This window comes from Sphaeramia orbicularis, chromosome 1 (assembly GCF_902148855.1).
Source record: "Sphaeramia orbicularis chromosome 1, fSphaOr1.1, whole genome shotgun sequence".
In the NCBI taxonomy this organism is placed as follows: Eukaryota; Metazoa; Chordata; class Actinopteri; order Kurtiformes; family Apogonidae; genus Sphaeramia; species Sphaeramia orbicularis.
This window is the reverse complement of record NC_043957.1, coordinates 57285042-57302150: the sequence shown is the minus strand read 5'-3', so window position 1 is coordinate 57302150 and position 17109 is coordinate 57285042. Positions and strand designations below refer to the sequence as shown.

Here is a 17109-nt window from a genome sequence, read left to right as displayed (position 1 = left end):
AAAACAAAGATAAAATTTGCTGTTTTCATTGTTTATAGGTTTAATATGATAGTATTTTACTGGTCTGACCCAATTGAGATCTAATTGGTCTGTATGTGGAACCTGAATTAAAATGATTTTAACATCTTTGATTGTTAGTATCTTCAGCGTAATTTTTGCATTTCACAAATTCATCCCAGGGGCCGGATTGGACCCTCTAGCGGGCCGGATTTGGCCCCCGGGCCGCATGTTTGGCACTTCTGATTTAAAGGTTCTGGGAGGGTGAGCGCACATGGGAGGTTGAAGGAGGGGTGTTTGGTGTTGGGTGAAATGTAAATAGGTGTATATGTGTTTTGTATAGTGTTGTTTTGGGTATTTGGTTTGTATTTATACTTGTAAATAATATATTTTGTGAGTTTGTGGTGTTTTTTTAAAGGTAAAAAGCTCTACAGCAGGGGTGTCAAACTCATTTTCTTCCAGGGGCCACATTCAGCCCAATTTAATCTGAAGTGGGCCGGACCAGTAAAATAATAACATGATAACCAATAAATAATAACTCTGAATTGTTTTAGTACAAAAAATAACATTCAGTTATGCCAATATTTACATTTAAAAACTATCCAAACAAAAAGGATGTGAATAACCTGAAAAAAATGGAATTTGTTAAGGAATATAAGTACAATTTTATCAATTTTATGCCTCAACTTATCCTTTCTACATGTGCATTATAGGTCAGATCTACAAAGGCACAAACATTTAGTACCAGGCAGAATATTGTTATAATTACACCTCATTTTCTTCAGACATTTCAGGTTGTTCGTATTTGTTCAAGTTATTCACATTTTAAAGGATAGTTTGTTCATGTAAACATTTTTATAATTTAATGTTTTTTGCACTAAATCAAAGAGAAAAACTTGGTGCTGTCATTATTTATAGGTTATTATGAGATTATTTTTGAGTTTGATGCCCTAGCTTGCACTTTGGAAATTCATCCCGCGGGCCGGATTGGACCTTTTGGGGGGCCAGATTTGGCCCCCGGGCCACATGTTTGATACCTGCGCTCTATAGTTAAGTGTGTATATTTTGTCCCCCCAGTGGTAATGGTTTATCCCAGTCACATGCACAGTGCATTTTTGTATATATTTGGGCCAATTAGTGTTTGTAGGTTGATGGTGAAGGTTGTGTTTTTTAACTCTCCAGAGAAAATAAAACAGAAGTATTTTTAGATAGATAGATAGATAGATAGATAGATAGATAGATAGATAGATAGATAGATAGATAGATAGATAGATAGATAGATAGATAGATAGATTTTATTGTCATTGCAAATAAATACACGAAATTTTAAAGCACAAGGTAAAAACAGGACCCATAAAAAAAAGTGTAAGAACAATAAATACTAAATAACAAATTATTCCATTCATACTCCACACCCACACTACACACATGCATGCAAAACAAACAGGTAGTGCCTGAAAATATGCATTTATCATAAAATAAGCCATTAATGCATAAAATAGTCCCAGATTATTGCACAGTCCCTTATGGTTTTAGTGCTTTATTTAGTTTGGTGATGGCTGGAGGATAAAAACTCTGTAACTATGTTCCTGGAAATAACAGTTGGGTCCAGTCATGCGCTTATTATTGAGATGATGATTTCAAACTTTTTGTAGTTCAATAGTATAACATCTTAAATTTCTAAATCCATTAAAATTTTTGTCAAAAAAGGATTTTCAAGAAAATTACATAACTTTTTCTATGAACCAAATTCAGTCCCTTGGAAAGTTCTCTAAGAATGAATAATAACATAACTTATCGTTGCTATAATTGGAAATCTCAGTCATATATTTCTATTTTCAATACAGTTTTATGACCTTTTATACATCCTTTTATCATTATAAAAATCAATTTGTCTGAAAAATTGGTGTGAATTGGTTTTTTTTTTTTTAGCATTTTAACATCAGATGGTGCCGGTTATGTGGGGAATTTCAGTTTTCTCAAAAAACATGTTTTTTTTTTAATCAATCATTAATCAAATGAGGTAAACCAATGGAAATTTCTGAAAGTAAGCATTTAACCCTCTGCTTAAGCATGGCTTCATTGGAATTTAAGATTATTTTGTCACTAATCTAAAAAAAAGATTTATTTTTTTTCCCTACATATCCAATAATAGGTCTGGACATGAAATAGCTAGCTTGTGAGCAGTTTTTCAAATTTTTATGGTAAAAGTTAGCACTGTATCTTTTGTTTCTTTTTATGAGCTTCAAGTACTAGTTAATACCTTTAAAATGATGTATATATTCTCCTGTTTTACTGTATGGGGTCCCTGTCTGCCAAGAAAGGCGCCTATAAATAAAATGTATTATTATTATTATTATTATTATTATTATTATTATTATTATTATTATTATTATTATTATTATTATTATTATTATTATTCACATCTCTATCTTAAATATTTTTTGAATTACTGTATAAAATGTTGTCGGGCACTCCCTACATAACCGTTGACTTGACCCAGTTCTTAAAGTGACCTGCTGACGTCTGAATGGCAGAAAACTTTCACAGGATAAAGCGATTATTGTTACACACATGTATAAAGGTCTGAGACATAATATTACATTGTCATTCTATTGTATTTACATGTCGACTGAATGTAAGGGTCTACTTAGACATTTGTTTCACTGATATCACTTTATGTCACCATACATTAGAAATATGTGTTTTTGTTCCTTGTGTATTTTGGAGCTCCTCTGCCCTCAAGTGGCAAATGGACTTTGCATTGCATTCAATTTAAAGATTCAGTGTGCAAGATTTTGCAGGATTTAAGAGGATGTAATGGCAGAAATGGAACAGAATATTCATTATTCAGTTGTATTTTTCCTTAGTGTACAGTCAGTGCCAAATGTTTTGGCAGTGACAAGCCAGCCAAACAAAACAAGTTTTGTTTTTGCAAGCTTTGCCAGGTTTTTTGAAGGGCTTATTTTCCCCACATATTTCTGAGATGCACTGAAGAACAATTTGTACACATTAAATAATTTTCAGACTTTCAAGACTTCTATCAGGAAATACATTTTCATTTATACATTTATGTCATAAGTACAATTGTGTCACCATCTAAAGTTTTGGCCCTACCTGTATAATCTCAAGACAGGAGCCACTTTTACACAGAGATCCTGGAAAAAGGTGACCAAACAATCAATCAGGTCAGTGTTCAGATTATATCAGACACTATTCCATGATTCAACACATAAGTGGTATGAAACCAGAGTTGCAGAAGGAGGGTGTGCATTTTCAAATTTCCCCTGAGTTTGGCTCCTGGAACTTTAGTGTGGGAAATTTTACCCCAGAGATCTGAGGAGATCTGTCACATTAATATACAGAATTAATAAGGAGGAAATAGTCCCTGTTTCTGATGGGTTGATTCGAACCAAGAGCTCAAATAGAAGCAAAAATCAATTGATTTTTACCAGGGTTATGTTTCAGTTATTCGCGTGAGTTTGTGCTTGGTTAAATCTGGACTGGTCAGAAAAAGGGCCACAGTGATAGTCGAACAGGTGAAGACAGCAGAGCACAGCTGCATACAGTCGAGGACAAAATTATTACCCCCCCTATGAAATTTTAAGTTTCTTCAAGATTTTCCTAAGTACTTTTTTAACAGAGCAAGGAATTTTCAACATAGCATTTCTGAATATACTAGTTTTCTTTAGAAGGCACAAATTATTTATATTTGCACACCAAAACAGCATTATTTAGAAAAAAACTAAAATAACCAGGGACATTATTATATTCCCCCTTTAAGAAATGACCATTTATGAAGTCATGGCACAAACCACTTTTGTGCAATGATGTGCTGTAACTTCACAGGTGATGTGTTTAAAAGTGATCAGGTGAATCAAGTGATTTCACTGAACATTTAAGTGAAAACATGGTATAAAAGCCTCAGTATGGCTCATTGAGCTGTCAGTTGAGAAAGCACCATGCCCAAAACTAGAGAAATCCGTTTGGACCCGAGAAAAATGATTATTGATGTAGACAAAGCAGGAGAGGGATGCACAAAGCAATCCAAGCATTTCCAAGTGTCAAGAACTGGAGTGAGAAGTAGAATCCAGAAATTCAAAAACAGCCCCACAGTACAGAACAAGCCTTGCAGAGATAGGAAGTGAAAGATTTCAAAGACCCTGGAAAGAAAACTAGTGAGAGGTGGGTCTAAAGACCCCAGAACAACTGCCAAGACACTGGTGAATGACTTGGCCACGTCAGGAATCATAGTCTCTAAGAAGACAGTCACTAGAGCTCTGAACTGGAATGGACTGAGAGGATGCAGACCAAGAAAAACTCCACTTTTGAAGAAGAGACACCTTTAAGCCAGACTTAAACATGCTCAGGACAACCTGGAGAAACATTATGCATACTGGAAGTGTGTCCTATGGTCTGATGAGACTAAACTAGAGCTCTTTGGTCATAGAGGCAGCGTTTATGTTTGGAGAAAAAAGGGAGAGGCATAGAACCCAAAGAACACCGTCCCTACAGTGGAACATGGTGGTGGGAGTATTGTGTTGTGGGGATGCTATAGTGCATCTGGAACTAGAAATCTGGTCAAGGTGGAAGGAATCATGAACAAAGAAAGATGTGGAGATTTTGAAAGAAAACCTTCAGCAGTCAGCAGTAACACTGGGTCTGGGTCACTGCTTCATCTTCCAATATGACAACAATCCAAAACATACATCTCTCTTGGTGAAGAACTATCTTCAGAAGACCAAAGTGAATGGAACTGAGTGGCCTGCACAGAGCCCAGACTTTAGTCCCATTGAAAATATTCGGGGTGACCTAAAAAAGAACATCCATGCCAGAAGGCCACCAGATCTGGAGGAGCTGGAAAGATTTTCCAAAGAAGAATGGGCTGGGATTCCTCAAAAAAAGTGTCAGAGACTTGTAATAAAAAAATACTATGACTGCAGGCTGTTATCCAGCAAAAAGGAAACACAACTGACTATTAGGATCAGGGGGGCTAATAATTTTGACCCTGGTACTTTTTGTTTTTTGTGGAATATTTTCATTTCTGTGTGCAAACTAAAATCATGTAAGCATCCAAAATAAAACTAGGATATCTAAAAAAGCTGTGTTAAAGATGTGTTGCTCTGTGTAAAAGCACTCGGGAAATACCTTTAAAACAATGACATTTTTGTAGGGGGGCTAATAATTTTGTCCTCAACTGTACACTACCGGTCCAAAGTTTTATAACACCCCAGTTTTTCCAGTTTTGTATTTAAATTCAAGCAGTTCAACTCTGATGAACAGCTGAAATGGTACAAAGGTAAGCGGTGAACTGCCAGAGGTAAAAAAAAAAAAAAAAAAAGAAAGAAAGAAAAAGGTAAGGTTCAACAAAACTGAAAAATAATGTACATTTCAGAATTATACAAAAAGGTGAACAAGAAATGGGTTAACAACGTAAAGCAGTTCTGCAGCAATGGAGGTTGATCAAGCCTTGATAGTTGGTGCTACCAGTTCCTCCAGGTGTCCCAGCGTTTGTGAATTCCTTCAACCCCCTGTGTCTGCAGAACAGGAGTGTTGAACACACTTTGGTACCATACTGTTGTGAGCATTATTGGAACAGTATTGGACTGCAGAAAGTAGTGTGTTACTATAAAAATGGAAAAGAGGAAAAGGCAATTAACCATAGAAGAGAGACAGAGCATCAGAAGAGTGAAAAATGTAGGTGTGTCCTACAGAGAAATGTCCAAGAAAGTCCAGGTGTCAGTAAGTCCAGTTTCCTTCACCATCCAAAGGCACTCAGAAACTGGACTGGAAATGCAGACAGAAGAGGTCTGGAAGAAGCAAAGACACAACAGAACCAGAAGACAAGTTTATGACAGTCAACAGCTGGAGTGAGAGGAGACTGACAGGACAACAGCTGAAAGAAGAGAGAAGAGAGAGGAGGAGGAAGAGAGGAAGAGTTTCCACTGGGAACAGCAGACTGAACAGTTGCAGGTTTGATGGGTCCAGTTGCAGCTAAAGCCATTGCTCAGACTTCAGAATAAGAAGAAGAGGCTTGGCTGGGCCATGAAACACCACCAGTGGACTACTGAAGACTGGAAGAAGGGGTTATGGACTGATCAAACCTGCAACTGTTCAGTCTTCTGTTCCCAGTGGAAACTCTTCCTCTCTTCCTCCTCCTCTCTCTTCTCTGTGCTTTCAGCTGTTGTCCTGTCAGTCTGCTCTCACTCCAGCTGTTGACTGTCATAAACTTGTCTTCTGGTTCTGTTGTGTCTTTGCTTCTTCCAGACCTCTTCTGTCTGCATTTCCAGTCCAGTTTCTGAGTGCCTTTGGATGGTGAAGGAAACTGGACTTACTGACACCTGGACTTTCTTGGACATTTCTCTGTAGGACACACCTACATTTTTCAGTCTTCTGATGCTCTGTCTCTCTTCTATGGTTAATTGCCTTTTCCTCTTTTCCATTTTTATAGTAACACACTACTTTCTGCAGTCCAATACTGTTCCAATAATGCTCCAACGGTATGGTACCAAAGTGTGTTCAACACTCCTTTTCTGCAGACACAGGGGGTTGAAGGAATTCACAAATGCTGGGACACCTGAAGGAACTGGTAGCAACAACTATCGATGCTTGATCAACCTCCGTTGCTGCAGAACTGCTTTAAGTTGTTAACCCATTTCTTGTTCGCCTTTTTGTATAATTCTGAAATGTACATTATTTTTCAGTTTTGTTTAACCTTACCTTTTTTTTTTTACTTCTGGCAGTTCACTGCTTACCTTTGTACCATTTCAAGCTGTTCATTGGACTGGAACTGCTGGAATTTCGATACAAAACTAAAAAAATTGGGGTGTTCTAAAACTTTTGACTGGTAGTATATGTCAGTGGGATGAAAATTTGCAGTGATGAGAGGCCTGACTAAAATCTCTACACAACCAGAAACAACCCCATTATGAGTCACAGGACTCCCCTTCACACTCACACACACACACACACACTCTCACACACACACATACACGCACACACACACACACACCACACATCTCAGAGCCCAGGCTGCCAGTATAAACACAGACTCCCAAAGTGAAGTCAGAGCTGTTTCAAACAGAATCGCTAACACCCCTACGTCACTGACAGCCCCCTCCTCACATATGTACTCACACACACACACACACACACACACACACACACACATACAGTCACGAGTCTGTTGGCGTCAGACTTAGCGTTTGCTCACGCACACGTCTCCACGTCTTTGTGATGTGATGTTAAAACATTGAATTCCCCTCCATCCTCACAGGTCTTTGAGAACAGTAGGGCTGCCCTCATTCAGTCTTTTTCCTTCATTTGAGAGAAGCCAGACGAGAGGAGGAGGAGGAGGAGGAGGAGAGAAAGACCGATAGTGGAGGAACCAAGAATGAGGAAGGCAGGATAGGAGGAGTGGAAAAAAAAGAAAAAGTTGAATTATTGAGTTTCAAAAGAAAAACAGCTTGTTTGTGTCTGACTTGGTTAATTCTTTTCTTGTTAATGCAAAATGTACACACATCACAATGCAGCGCTTTAGTCCTCAGGGTAGTTTAGATATTCCACTTTTTCCTCAGCGAGCACACCATCCAGCGGCACAAAGAAATCAATGCCGATGATCTGGCTCCGTTTTTTACCCAAAGCCTTCGTATCTATTCTCCCCTCCAACCGCACACCCTCTTCTCCCCAGCCCAGCTATGTCTGTGAAGAATCCAAGATGGATTTTTCCTCATTCTTTTTCATCTCACTGTGGCCATCTCCAGAGTATATTCAGGTAGCCAAGGACAGGTTGGCAATACTTACACGTGTGCGGTTGCCATAACAACGTACAGTGAGGCAGTGAACAGTGATCCGTTGTTTCAGCATGTTGGCTCATACTTAGGCTCTCAATGAAACCCAGCGAAATGTTGTAATATTGAATTTTTCAGATACAAAGCCAGACACTCCCAACTACTTCATCTGACTATGAATTGATGGTATAAAGGCCTGCTGGTTATTTTCTTCTGCTCTGCTTAGATGAGTTAACTTTGCTTCAATTCCTCATTGTTATCTTCAAAGGTTTATCTTAAGGGGGGCATCTTGTACCCCCTTTAAGTCTGATATTTCCCTATAATAAATATTTAGTCAGAGCACCAAAGGCAGTGTGAAGGATTATAAGAATTTATGCCAAAGGATTACATTTTTGAGGCCAAAAAGTCTGTATTTAATAGGTTTTGAAAATGGCTGTGGTGAAGTTAAACCCTTGTGTGTGGTTTCACGTAGACATGCCAAATTTGGTACAAATTCAGATAAAGATTTTTAATCCCGAGGGGGAAATTCATTATGACAAGTCCAGAAGGGCAAAAAGCCTTTAGGAGCCACACGCCAAACCCAACAGGAAGGATGTTATTTTTAATGGTGTCCCTTTCTGACCTTGGAGCCAGGACTGCCGTATCATGCGAAGGTGTCAGGATGGTTTTGGTTGTCCTGACTGAAATCATTGATGATATTGTTGGGTCATAAATTCTGGGATATCCAAACAGGTTGCTTTAAGGCCCAGTTGTCAGAACAGAAGTGGCAACCCTTTGTCTGTAGAGTGAGCATTTTGTTTGTTTAAGAGTTGCTCGACCTATTTCAGGATTGTTACGCCCCAGCCTAGGGGTTCACCAGGGCGAACATAATATGCTCAATTTTGTCCCCTCCCAGCTCCCAAGCACACAAGTCAGTCAAAACTAAAAATTCACAATATTTATTACTGGTATTTTGCTAAACAGCTAAGGAAGGGTTAGGGGAAGGTGCGGCTAAAACAACAAACAAAATCTCTTCTGTTGAGTTTAAACTAAATTACCTAATCAAAAATAAATGTATGAAATAAAATACAGAAAACTTACCTAAACTTCCTAACCAAAAAACAGGAGAAAACGGGAAAACGAAAGAGCCCACCTCCCCTACCGGAAAAAGGAACGAGTTTCCAAAAACATCAATTTACAACTATATACAATCGAATTTATCACAGCAACGCACGAAGACTGACGGTCCCACACACAGAACACAGGGTTGAGAGCTGGCAGGAGGCAAGAGAGAGGACGGACGGAAGCGTCAGGGCCATTTTTAAAGGGTCCGGGCAATCATGATCCACCAATCAGCGTCCTGCAACACAAACAGACACAAAAGGGCACAGCACACCTACAGGACGAACACACACACTAAACAGAAAACACATATACGTATACATATAAATAGACAAATTATGACCAAGGGTCATAACAAGGATGATGTATTTTTTTGTCTTTTTAAATAAGGAAACACCTTTTTATAACAACGTTCAAAACCTTAACTTTAACTGTTTTTTCACCCTGTCCCCCAAATCCTACCAAATCCATTGGAAAAGTCCCAGCATGTGTCCATGTGTGATGTGTGAAAACTGTATGATGTCTTATATATGTGCTAGCATTATCCTCTGTTCTTCACTGCAAATTTTGAAGAAAAGGGTTCTGTGGCGGCACGACCAAAGTTGCAGCGGCTCGATGTCCCTAATTCATCGATAGTTTGATTCGTTTGATGTACTCTGTACTGTCAAATGTTAATAAAGGCTATTCTGATTCTGGTTCTTAAGCATCCACTTTTATGATTTAACCAAGTCGGCAGCATCAGGAGTGTCTTAATGTTAGTCGAAGTTCACTTTGGTTACATCCTCCAGTCGCTGAAGCCTTGTTTGTGTGTAATATAACTCTGTTGTGCAGAATTTATTTTTATTTTTGTCACTTTAACCGAAGCTGACTTGATTTTGTTTCGTTGACTCATGTATAGATTTTCTTTTTTTTTTTTTTTTTTTTTTTTTTTTCAGAATCTTTATTGTATTTTGTGATGCAAACTGTTTTTTAGTCTTGTGTGAAGTATTTTGTAATCTTGTTTTGGAAAAGTCCTACATAAATATAGTGTTACAGACTAACTTTCTGCCAGATGGTTGGTTGGTCCACCACTGTTAGACTGCCAAGGCTCAGTGTGTGTGTGTGTGTGTGTGTGTGTAAAATACTGTATATATGTATTTTTTAAATGTATTTATTTTTAATTAATTAATTTATTTTTTCCATGTGTATCAACAAGCAACACACCAAAAAACTGAGTTGTAATTCTACCTGTTTTGCCAAAATTCGTATAGGTCGTGGAGTCGTGTGTGCAGAAATTCTGCCATGGATAAAATTAGTAAAGTGATAATTGCTGCTCATTTTGGTGTTTATTCCTGCTCTGACTCCTCCTTGTGGCAGGTATTTCCCGTCTGGATGATCAAATATTCATCAACCGTAACCCCGGCGTTCCATCTGTTGTGAAGTTCCACCCCTTCAACACTTGCATCGCCGTGGCCGACAAGGACAGCATCTGGTCAGAGACAGAGATTACAGCACACCAAACATTCTTGATCATTTTTTTTACAATGTGAACCGAATCAAAGAATGAACTCTATACTGAATACTTGGTGTGTGTTTGTGTGCTATAGCTTCTGGGACTGGGAGAAGGGCGAGAGGCTGGACTACTTCTACAATGGAAACCCACGCTACACTCGCATCACCGCCATGGAGTACCTGAACGGACATGACTGCTCATTACTGCTCACTGCTACAGGTAGCACAAAACACAAGGACAGATTGTGGATGTTGAAACGCAGATGTAATAATGTTAGTTTAGAGCAGGGGTGTCAAACTCATTTTAGTTCAGGGGCCACATTCAGCCCAGTTTGATCTGAGGCAGGCCAAACCATTCAAATAACAGCATAAGAACCTATAAATAATGACAACTCTAAGTTTTTCTCTTTGTTTTAGTGCAATAAAAACACTAAATTATGAAAATATTTACATTTAGAAACTGTCCTTTCACTAAAAAGATGTGAATAACCAAAAAAACTAACATTTCTGGAGAACAATAAGCACAGTTTTAACAATATTTTTTGCCTTATCATTTGTACATGTGACATACACACAATGTTACACAAAGATTTGATAACAAGCCTAATGTTAACATTTTGAAGTTTGGACCTAAAATAAGAATGATTTCTGCAATATCATGTGTCAGATTATTATTAACAATTTACAGATTAGTTTAGTTTATTAGTTTGATCCCCATTACTCTTCCTGGGGTCATCAACAACACAAAAACAAAGCACCACAATTTCCCACAACTCACTCAACAAACAGGATGTACATACACTCAACACAACACAAAAACCAAAAATCAACAACAGCACACAATACAAAACAATTATAATAACAATGATAATACTAACAACAACAGAAAAACATAATAAACCAAAAATCAGAAACAAAAAATAAAAACATAAAATAAAAATAAATAAATAAAAAAATCTGATCTAAAAATGTACAAAACATTTACCAGAGTATTGTTAAAATTGTACTTCATTTTCAGGTTTACATTTTATTGTTTATTTTATTCTTTTGCCCTGAACTAAAATCAGTTCAACACCCTGGACTGTTAATATCCTCAGTGTCATTTTTGCACCGTGGGTCGCATTGGAACCTGTGGAGGGCCGGTTTTGGCCCACGGGCCACATGTTTGACACCTGTGGTTTAGAGCAAAAAAATCATGCAGATAGCTGAGTAATCAGCGGACAACAACACATATGATGTGATAAGACATGAAAAATGATTTACCCTGCCAGAAGTTTGTATCAGAAAGGTGGAAATCAACAGCTGAAATCATCATCTAAGTTGAAGTAATAAATGCCTAAATAAGAAAAAATATAAATCTGGATGACTGAACGTCAAACTTAATGCAACGGGCACTATTCACACAGCTGCCATTCTCCTCTGGCATGATGTTCAGGGTGTGGGGGCTCAAATGCTGTTATGTAAAACACAGTAGTTCATAGTAGTTCATGTGGGTTGACTGTTGAGTCTTGTTTGTTTTTCTCCTCATATTTCCATCCAGAGGGCCAACATGCTGTTTAGTGTCTTCCATCTTTATGGGTTGGTTCTGCTGTCTGTCACTACCGGACCTACTGACCATTTGCACATGCAACGCGTTAACTCTACTTGGACAAACTGACCCAAATACGTTGCTAGAGATTTTTATGAGTCAGTCTGTGCTGCGGATGGGTTAATTGCATTAAAATTTTAATCAGATTAACTCTTTCGGTGCCAGACAGTTAAGGGGCTAATAAGCCTTAAAAGTGCCACAGAATTTGGCCGTTTTTCAGTATTTCGCGTCGTTTTTATAATCGAAGTCTGAATCGTCATCAGAACTCATTTTCTAGCAGATGGGACTGTTTTGACAGATCGCTGTGTTTACGATATTACTACAAAATGGCCATCTAATTTGCATATGATTTCATTCATAAATTCATTCATAAAATTTCCCAAGTAGAAAACGAAACGCGAGCTCTTCCTTGGTCAAAAACCGCTCGGTAACATCTGACCGATTGCTAATTAGATTCAAAACGCACCGGACGCAGCCGATTCATTATTGATCATAATTTGCAAGAAGATTTGAAAGAATGTCATCGAAATGTGAGAAAGAAATGGGGGTGGATGGTTTGTTTGTACACAAATATGGCGTGTTCTCCAAAGCCGATCTGATCGGCCCGTGGCACTTTAAAGGTTGTATTCGTAAAGCCGATTTAATCGGCCCATGGCATTGAAAGTGTTAATCATGATGATAGATTAATCTGTGTTAATTTTGACAGCCCTAATTAATATGTAAATCTGGAAATGATTATCAAACTAGGCAATTGTAAGTGCATTTTTTTCTGTACTTTTACCCCCAAATGAGTGCCACTTTTCCACTGACAGTCTCAGTTCACCTCGAATCAGCACATCCTGTCGTACATTTAGTTTTAGTACCAGTTAGGGTTCAGAGAGAGCTGAGTTCCTTTATTTAAACCTAATACAGAGACGCCAGTCTTTTCTCCATACTCAGATTTAGCTGCAGTAGATCAAGTTTTTAATTCTTAACCTCCTCAGACCCAGCTATGGGTTTTCTGTCCACATTTGTGGACAAGAGTTTCACAACTTTATACAAAAAAAAAGAAAAGGAAACTGTCCACCACAAAGGACATTCCATAAAAATTTTAAAAACTGCATCTGAAAAAACTGTTGCATCATGATGTTTCTAATATAGACACTTATTTAATAAAAAACAAAAGAGCTTGTACTTTGCTGACATTTCCTGGGTCTCAGGAGGTTAAATACTGTTTACGCTCCTGGTCTGTTTAGAGCAGTGCATTGCTTCACTTAGCTGTGTCCATCCTCTGAATGGGGCCATGTTGACATAAACTGTTAGTTACTCTTTACTTTACCCTGAGATGGACAGCACAGATGAAGGACTACCAAACAAACCCCTCTTAAAAGCCCTGTTCTATAGCAGAGGAATCCATAAAGATCCAGTTTTGCAGATGCAGCGGGAACGAACGATAGACTTCATCTTTATTAGGGCTAGTAACTTTACTCTACGACTTCATCCATTTCCTCTGCTCTTTGTCGTCACATGTTAAGTGGTAGAAGGACAACTGAACGTGTTTAATGGACTCAGGGACACTGTCCTGCAGCAGAACGAATACAGAAGTGGACCCGTAAACAGAAAATGGCATCATATCTTTACAAGTGGACACCTGCAGTGGAAGTGTAATGTGCTTAGGGTGACCAGGGGTCCCGCTTTGTGTGGGACTGCGCAGCACTATGACCATTTTTTCCACGTCCCGCAAATTGAGACAATGTCTTGCATTTGATTGGCTCTGGCTGTCCAAAGTGCAGGACAGTCGCCTTTCTCTAAACACGACTTTGATTTTATAACGGTGACAGCGCTATCACCATTGGCTGTGTCCGCTGTCAATCAACCTACATACACGTGGGGTCAGGAGTCCATCAACCTGTCACCAGTGTCCTCCTGAGCTCCGCCCACTCACACAAAAAACAAAGGCAAAAACCTCAGACACCGACATGCAAATATTGGAAATTCCGCACAAAAAAAGAAGATGCAGCTGCAGAAAAGAATGGGAAAATGTTTATACATGAGTGAAAGCGATGGGGGATGATTCACAGAGGGTACTCTGTGAACTGTGTCAAACTTATTTCTCCATCGCACATGGAGGCGAGTATGAGTTAAAGCGACACACTGTATGTATGTGATGTTTGGTCAGATTTGACCCATATTCCCTTTTACCTATTTTTAAGTTTGGAGTTTGAACTGAGAGACTTGAGGTGACAAAATATGCTTTTGTTAAGTATGTGGATATTTATTTTTTGACAAAATTTCACAGGATATTTACTTTATCTTAACTATTTTTTAGGGCTGGGCAAGTTAACGCATTATTACCGCGTTAACGCATTCATTAAATAACGCCGACAATTTTTTTTTTTTTTTTATCTCACGTTAACGCCGTTTTATTATTGTTCTGCATTTCAAGCAAGTCTTAGTTGATTTATACAAAAGGACTCTTATTTTGAAACTCATGGTTTTATTTTGCCGGTCCACATGCCGGTGCTGTGTGTACGTGCCGGCTGAGAGGAGAAAAGAGCGAACTTTACAAGTAATGCTGAATCAAACTGTGTGTAACTCCTGCAGTTCAACGCCTGTATGTATCAATCATTCTGTTGTTTGCTAAATAATTTCACATGCAAACGTGACGTTAGAAACATGTTTATGACGTTATTTTGGATGTGTTTATTACAATGTGTTATTAACATGCTTAAGCTAATTCGTTTATGCTAGCAGTCGGAGATGGGTTGCTAATTCTTTATGCAGGCTCATGTTAAGTTTATGTAAATTCATTGGTTGTGTTTAGGTCTAATATGCCAGCCTTTGAACTAACCTTTACTTATTTACCATGTGATTAGCTCGATGCTAACTTGAATGGGAAAATCCATAGACACGCTAACGATTAGCATTTACAGCTTAATTTAAGATTTACAACGTCTTTTTATCCATCAACAAAGGTTCACATCAGAGATATTTGATACTATTCATTCTGACAACAACTGAACAGAAAATACTCACAGGCAAACGTTTTTGGGGCCATACAAACAGAGTGAAAGAAACGTGTCTGTTAGTTCCTTCTTATGTCCGAATTGACTATGGTAACACCGAAAGGACAAAACATACGTTAGTGCAACTTATTCTGACCACTTCAGGGCCCCTTTTGCTTGCTTTGAACAACTGAACATCACATATTATTGGGCTTATTAGTATTAGTACTGATTAGTAGGCTTAAGACTCCTGTCAATCACTCACAACTGTAAATACACTGGTGGGGACATAAACATGTGTAAAAGTAGTGTTTTTTACATGGACATTTTCATTTTAAATGTCTTCAGATGGTGGGGGGAGAAGGACACAGTTGTTTAGAAGAACTGACGTGCAATTATTTTTATCACTGGAGTACTTCCAGTCTGGAATATCACTGAAAGGCAATACACGCTGTTGATGCCCCCCCCCCCCCCCCCCCCCCAACAACTATGCGATTAATCGCAGAAATCCACACGATTAATCGCGATTAAAAATTTTAATCGCTGCCCAGCACTACTATTTTTATTACTGTGTTAGAATGCAACATGTTTGACTGTTCTGTGTTTGGATGCACAAAGGTTTTTAGTCCAAGTAATTTTAAGGTGACTGGAAGTGGAAACAGCTGTTACAGTGGTCCCTTGTTTATCGCGGGGGTTACGTTCTAAAAATAACCCGCAATAGGCGAAATCGGCAAAGTAGTCAGCTTTATTTTTTACAATTATTATATATGTTTTCAGGCTGTAAAACCCCTCACCACGTACTTTATTCACTTTCCTCAGACAGGCATTAACATTTTCTCCCATTTCTCTCTCGTTTAAACACTCTCAAAGTTCAAACTGCCGTAGATTTTTAAAAAATAAGTACAGTATTACCAGTATTACTACCGTCCTTCAGCATGTCCAGAAGTCCAACTTTTTGTACGATGGTTAGCATCTTCCTCTGCCTTCTGGGTGCGACCGCAGGTGCCTTTGTCGGTGCAGAACGTTTCGTCAACATTGTGGGTTTTGTCGGGGAGAAAACTCGCAAACATACAGCACTTGAACATTGATGTAAATTTGGCGAGAAGAACGCATTCTGTACTGTACAGGAGACACGGCACAGAGGAGATGGATTGACAATGGTCTGCAGTCCCTTAGCCAATCAGGACGCAGAACACAATGCGCGTTCATACGCTGTAAAAAAAAAAAGCATGCAAAATTGCACTAAAAAAAAATCCGCGAAACAGTGAGGCAGCGAAAGGTGAACTGCGTTATAGTGAGGGACAACTGTGTAATGTTGTCAGTTCTGCCTTTTTGTTTTGTTGCACATAGAATAGTTTATCTTTGAGGGTTGAGAACATATACTCAAATAAAAAAAAGCTGATTTTGTAAAAGTATTTAATTACAAAATTTGAAACCAGAGGTTTCTTTTTTGACTTTTTACAAGTAGGTTTTTTGTTTTGTTTTTACAAGCAAAAAAAGTTGATGAAACCTGTGCAAAAAAAGCAAAAAATAAATACCCAGTGCAAAAATATGCATACTGTGTGCAACCAAATGAAATTGTTGGTATTCATATTTATACGCTGGACAATAAGATGGACATTGTTTAAAAATCTAGACTTTATTCCAGCATTACGGTTATGTGTCCCACATTGTCCCACACAAACACACTCCTTGTCCCACATGTGGCTCATAAGCAGCTGGTCACCCTGAATGTGCTGGTACAAATACTGAGTCAGGTTTAGTGGAAAAGCAGCATTATTCCAGTTCAGAAGCCTGATATTATTCTTGTGCCCAAACCGATAGTTATTATGTAGTTTGTCAGTGCTGATTAACTGATCCACACCAAGGTTGGAATAGTTTTGGATTTTTCATTCTAGTTTAGTTTTATTTAGTTTTGACTTTTTTTTCTCTAATTCAGTTCGTTTTAAATTAGTTTTTAAAGCAGGTTTGCTAGTTTTTATTAGTTTTCTTTTTTTTTTCTAAATGCTTAGTTTTAGTTTAGTTTTAGTTTTGTCGTATCTTTTCTCTTCTTCTCTGTCGTCGTATTCAAATAAATCCCAGACAGGACTCTGCTGCTTTCTCCCAACTTTAGTCTCCATGTTTCCAGGTAGAGTGGGGACCAGAAGACGACTGGAAA

The 17109-nt window shown here is 38.3% G+C and overlaps 1 protein-coding gene across 4 annotated transcripts in view; it reads left to right on the top strand.

Moving 5' to 3' along the window:
• The window catches only part of rptor (regulatory associated protein of MTOR, complex 1), a 435324-nt gene that overhangs the window by 353145 nt on the left and 65070 nt on the right, over window positions 1–17109 (top strand). For all 4 annotated transcript variants that reach the window (XM_030142949.1, XM_030142930.1, XM_030142940.1 and 1 more), the window contains exons 27-28: window positions 10245–10359; window positions 10475–10599. In XM_030142949.1, the coding sequence (XP_029998809.1) occupies window positions 10245–10359; window positions 10475–10599 (240 nt within the window). The remainder of the gene's footprint in view (window positions 1–10244; window positions 10360–10474; window positions 10600–17109) is intronic.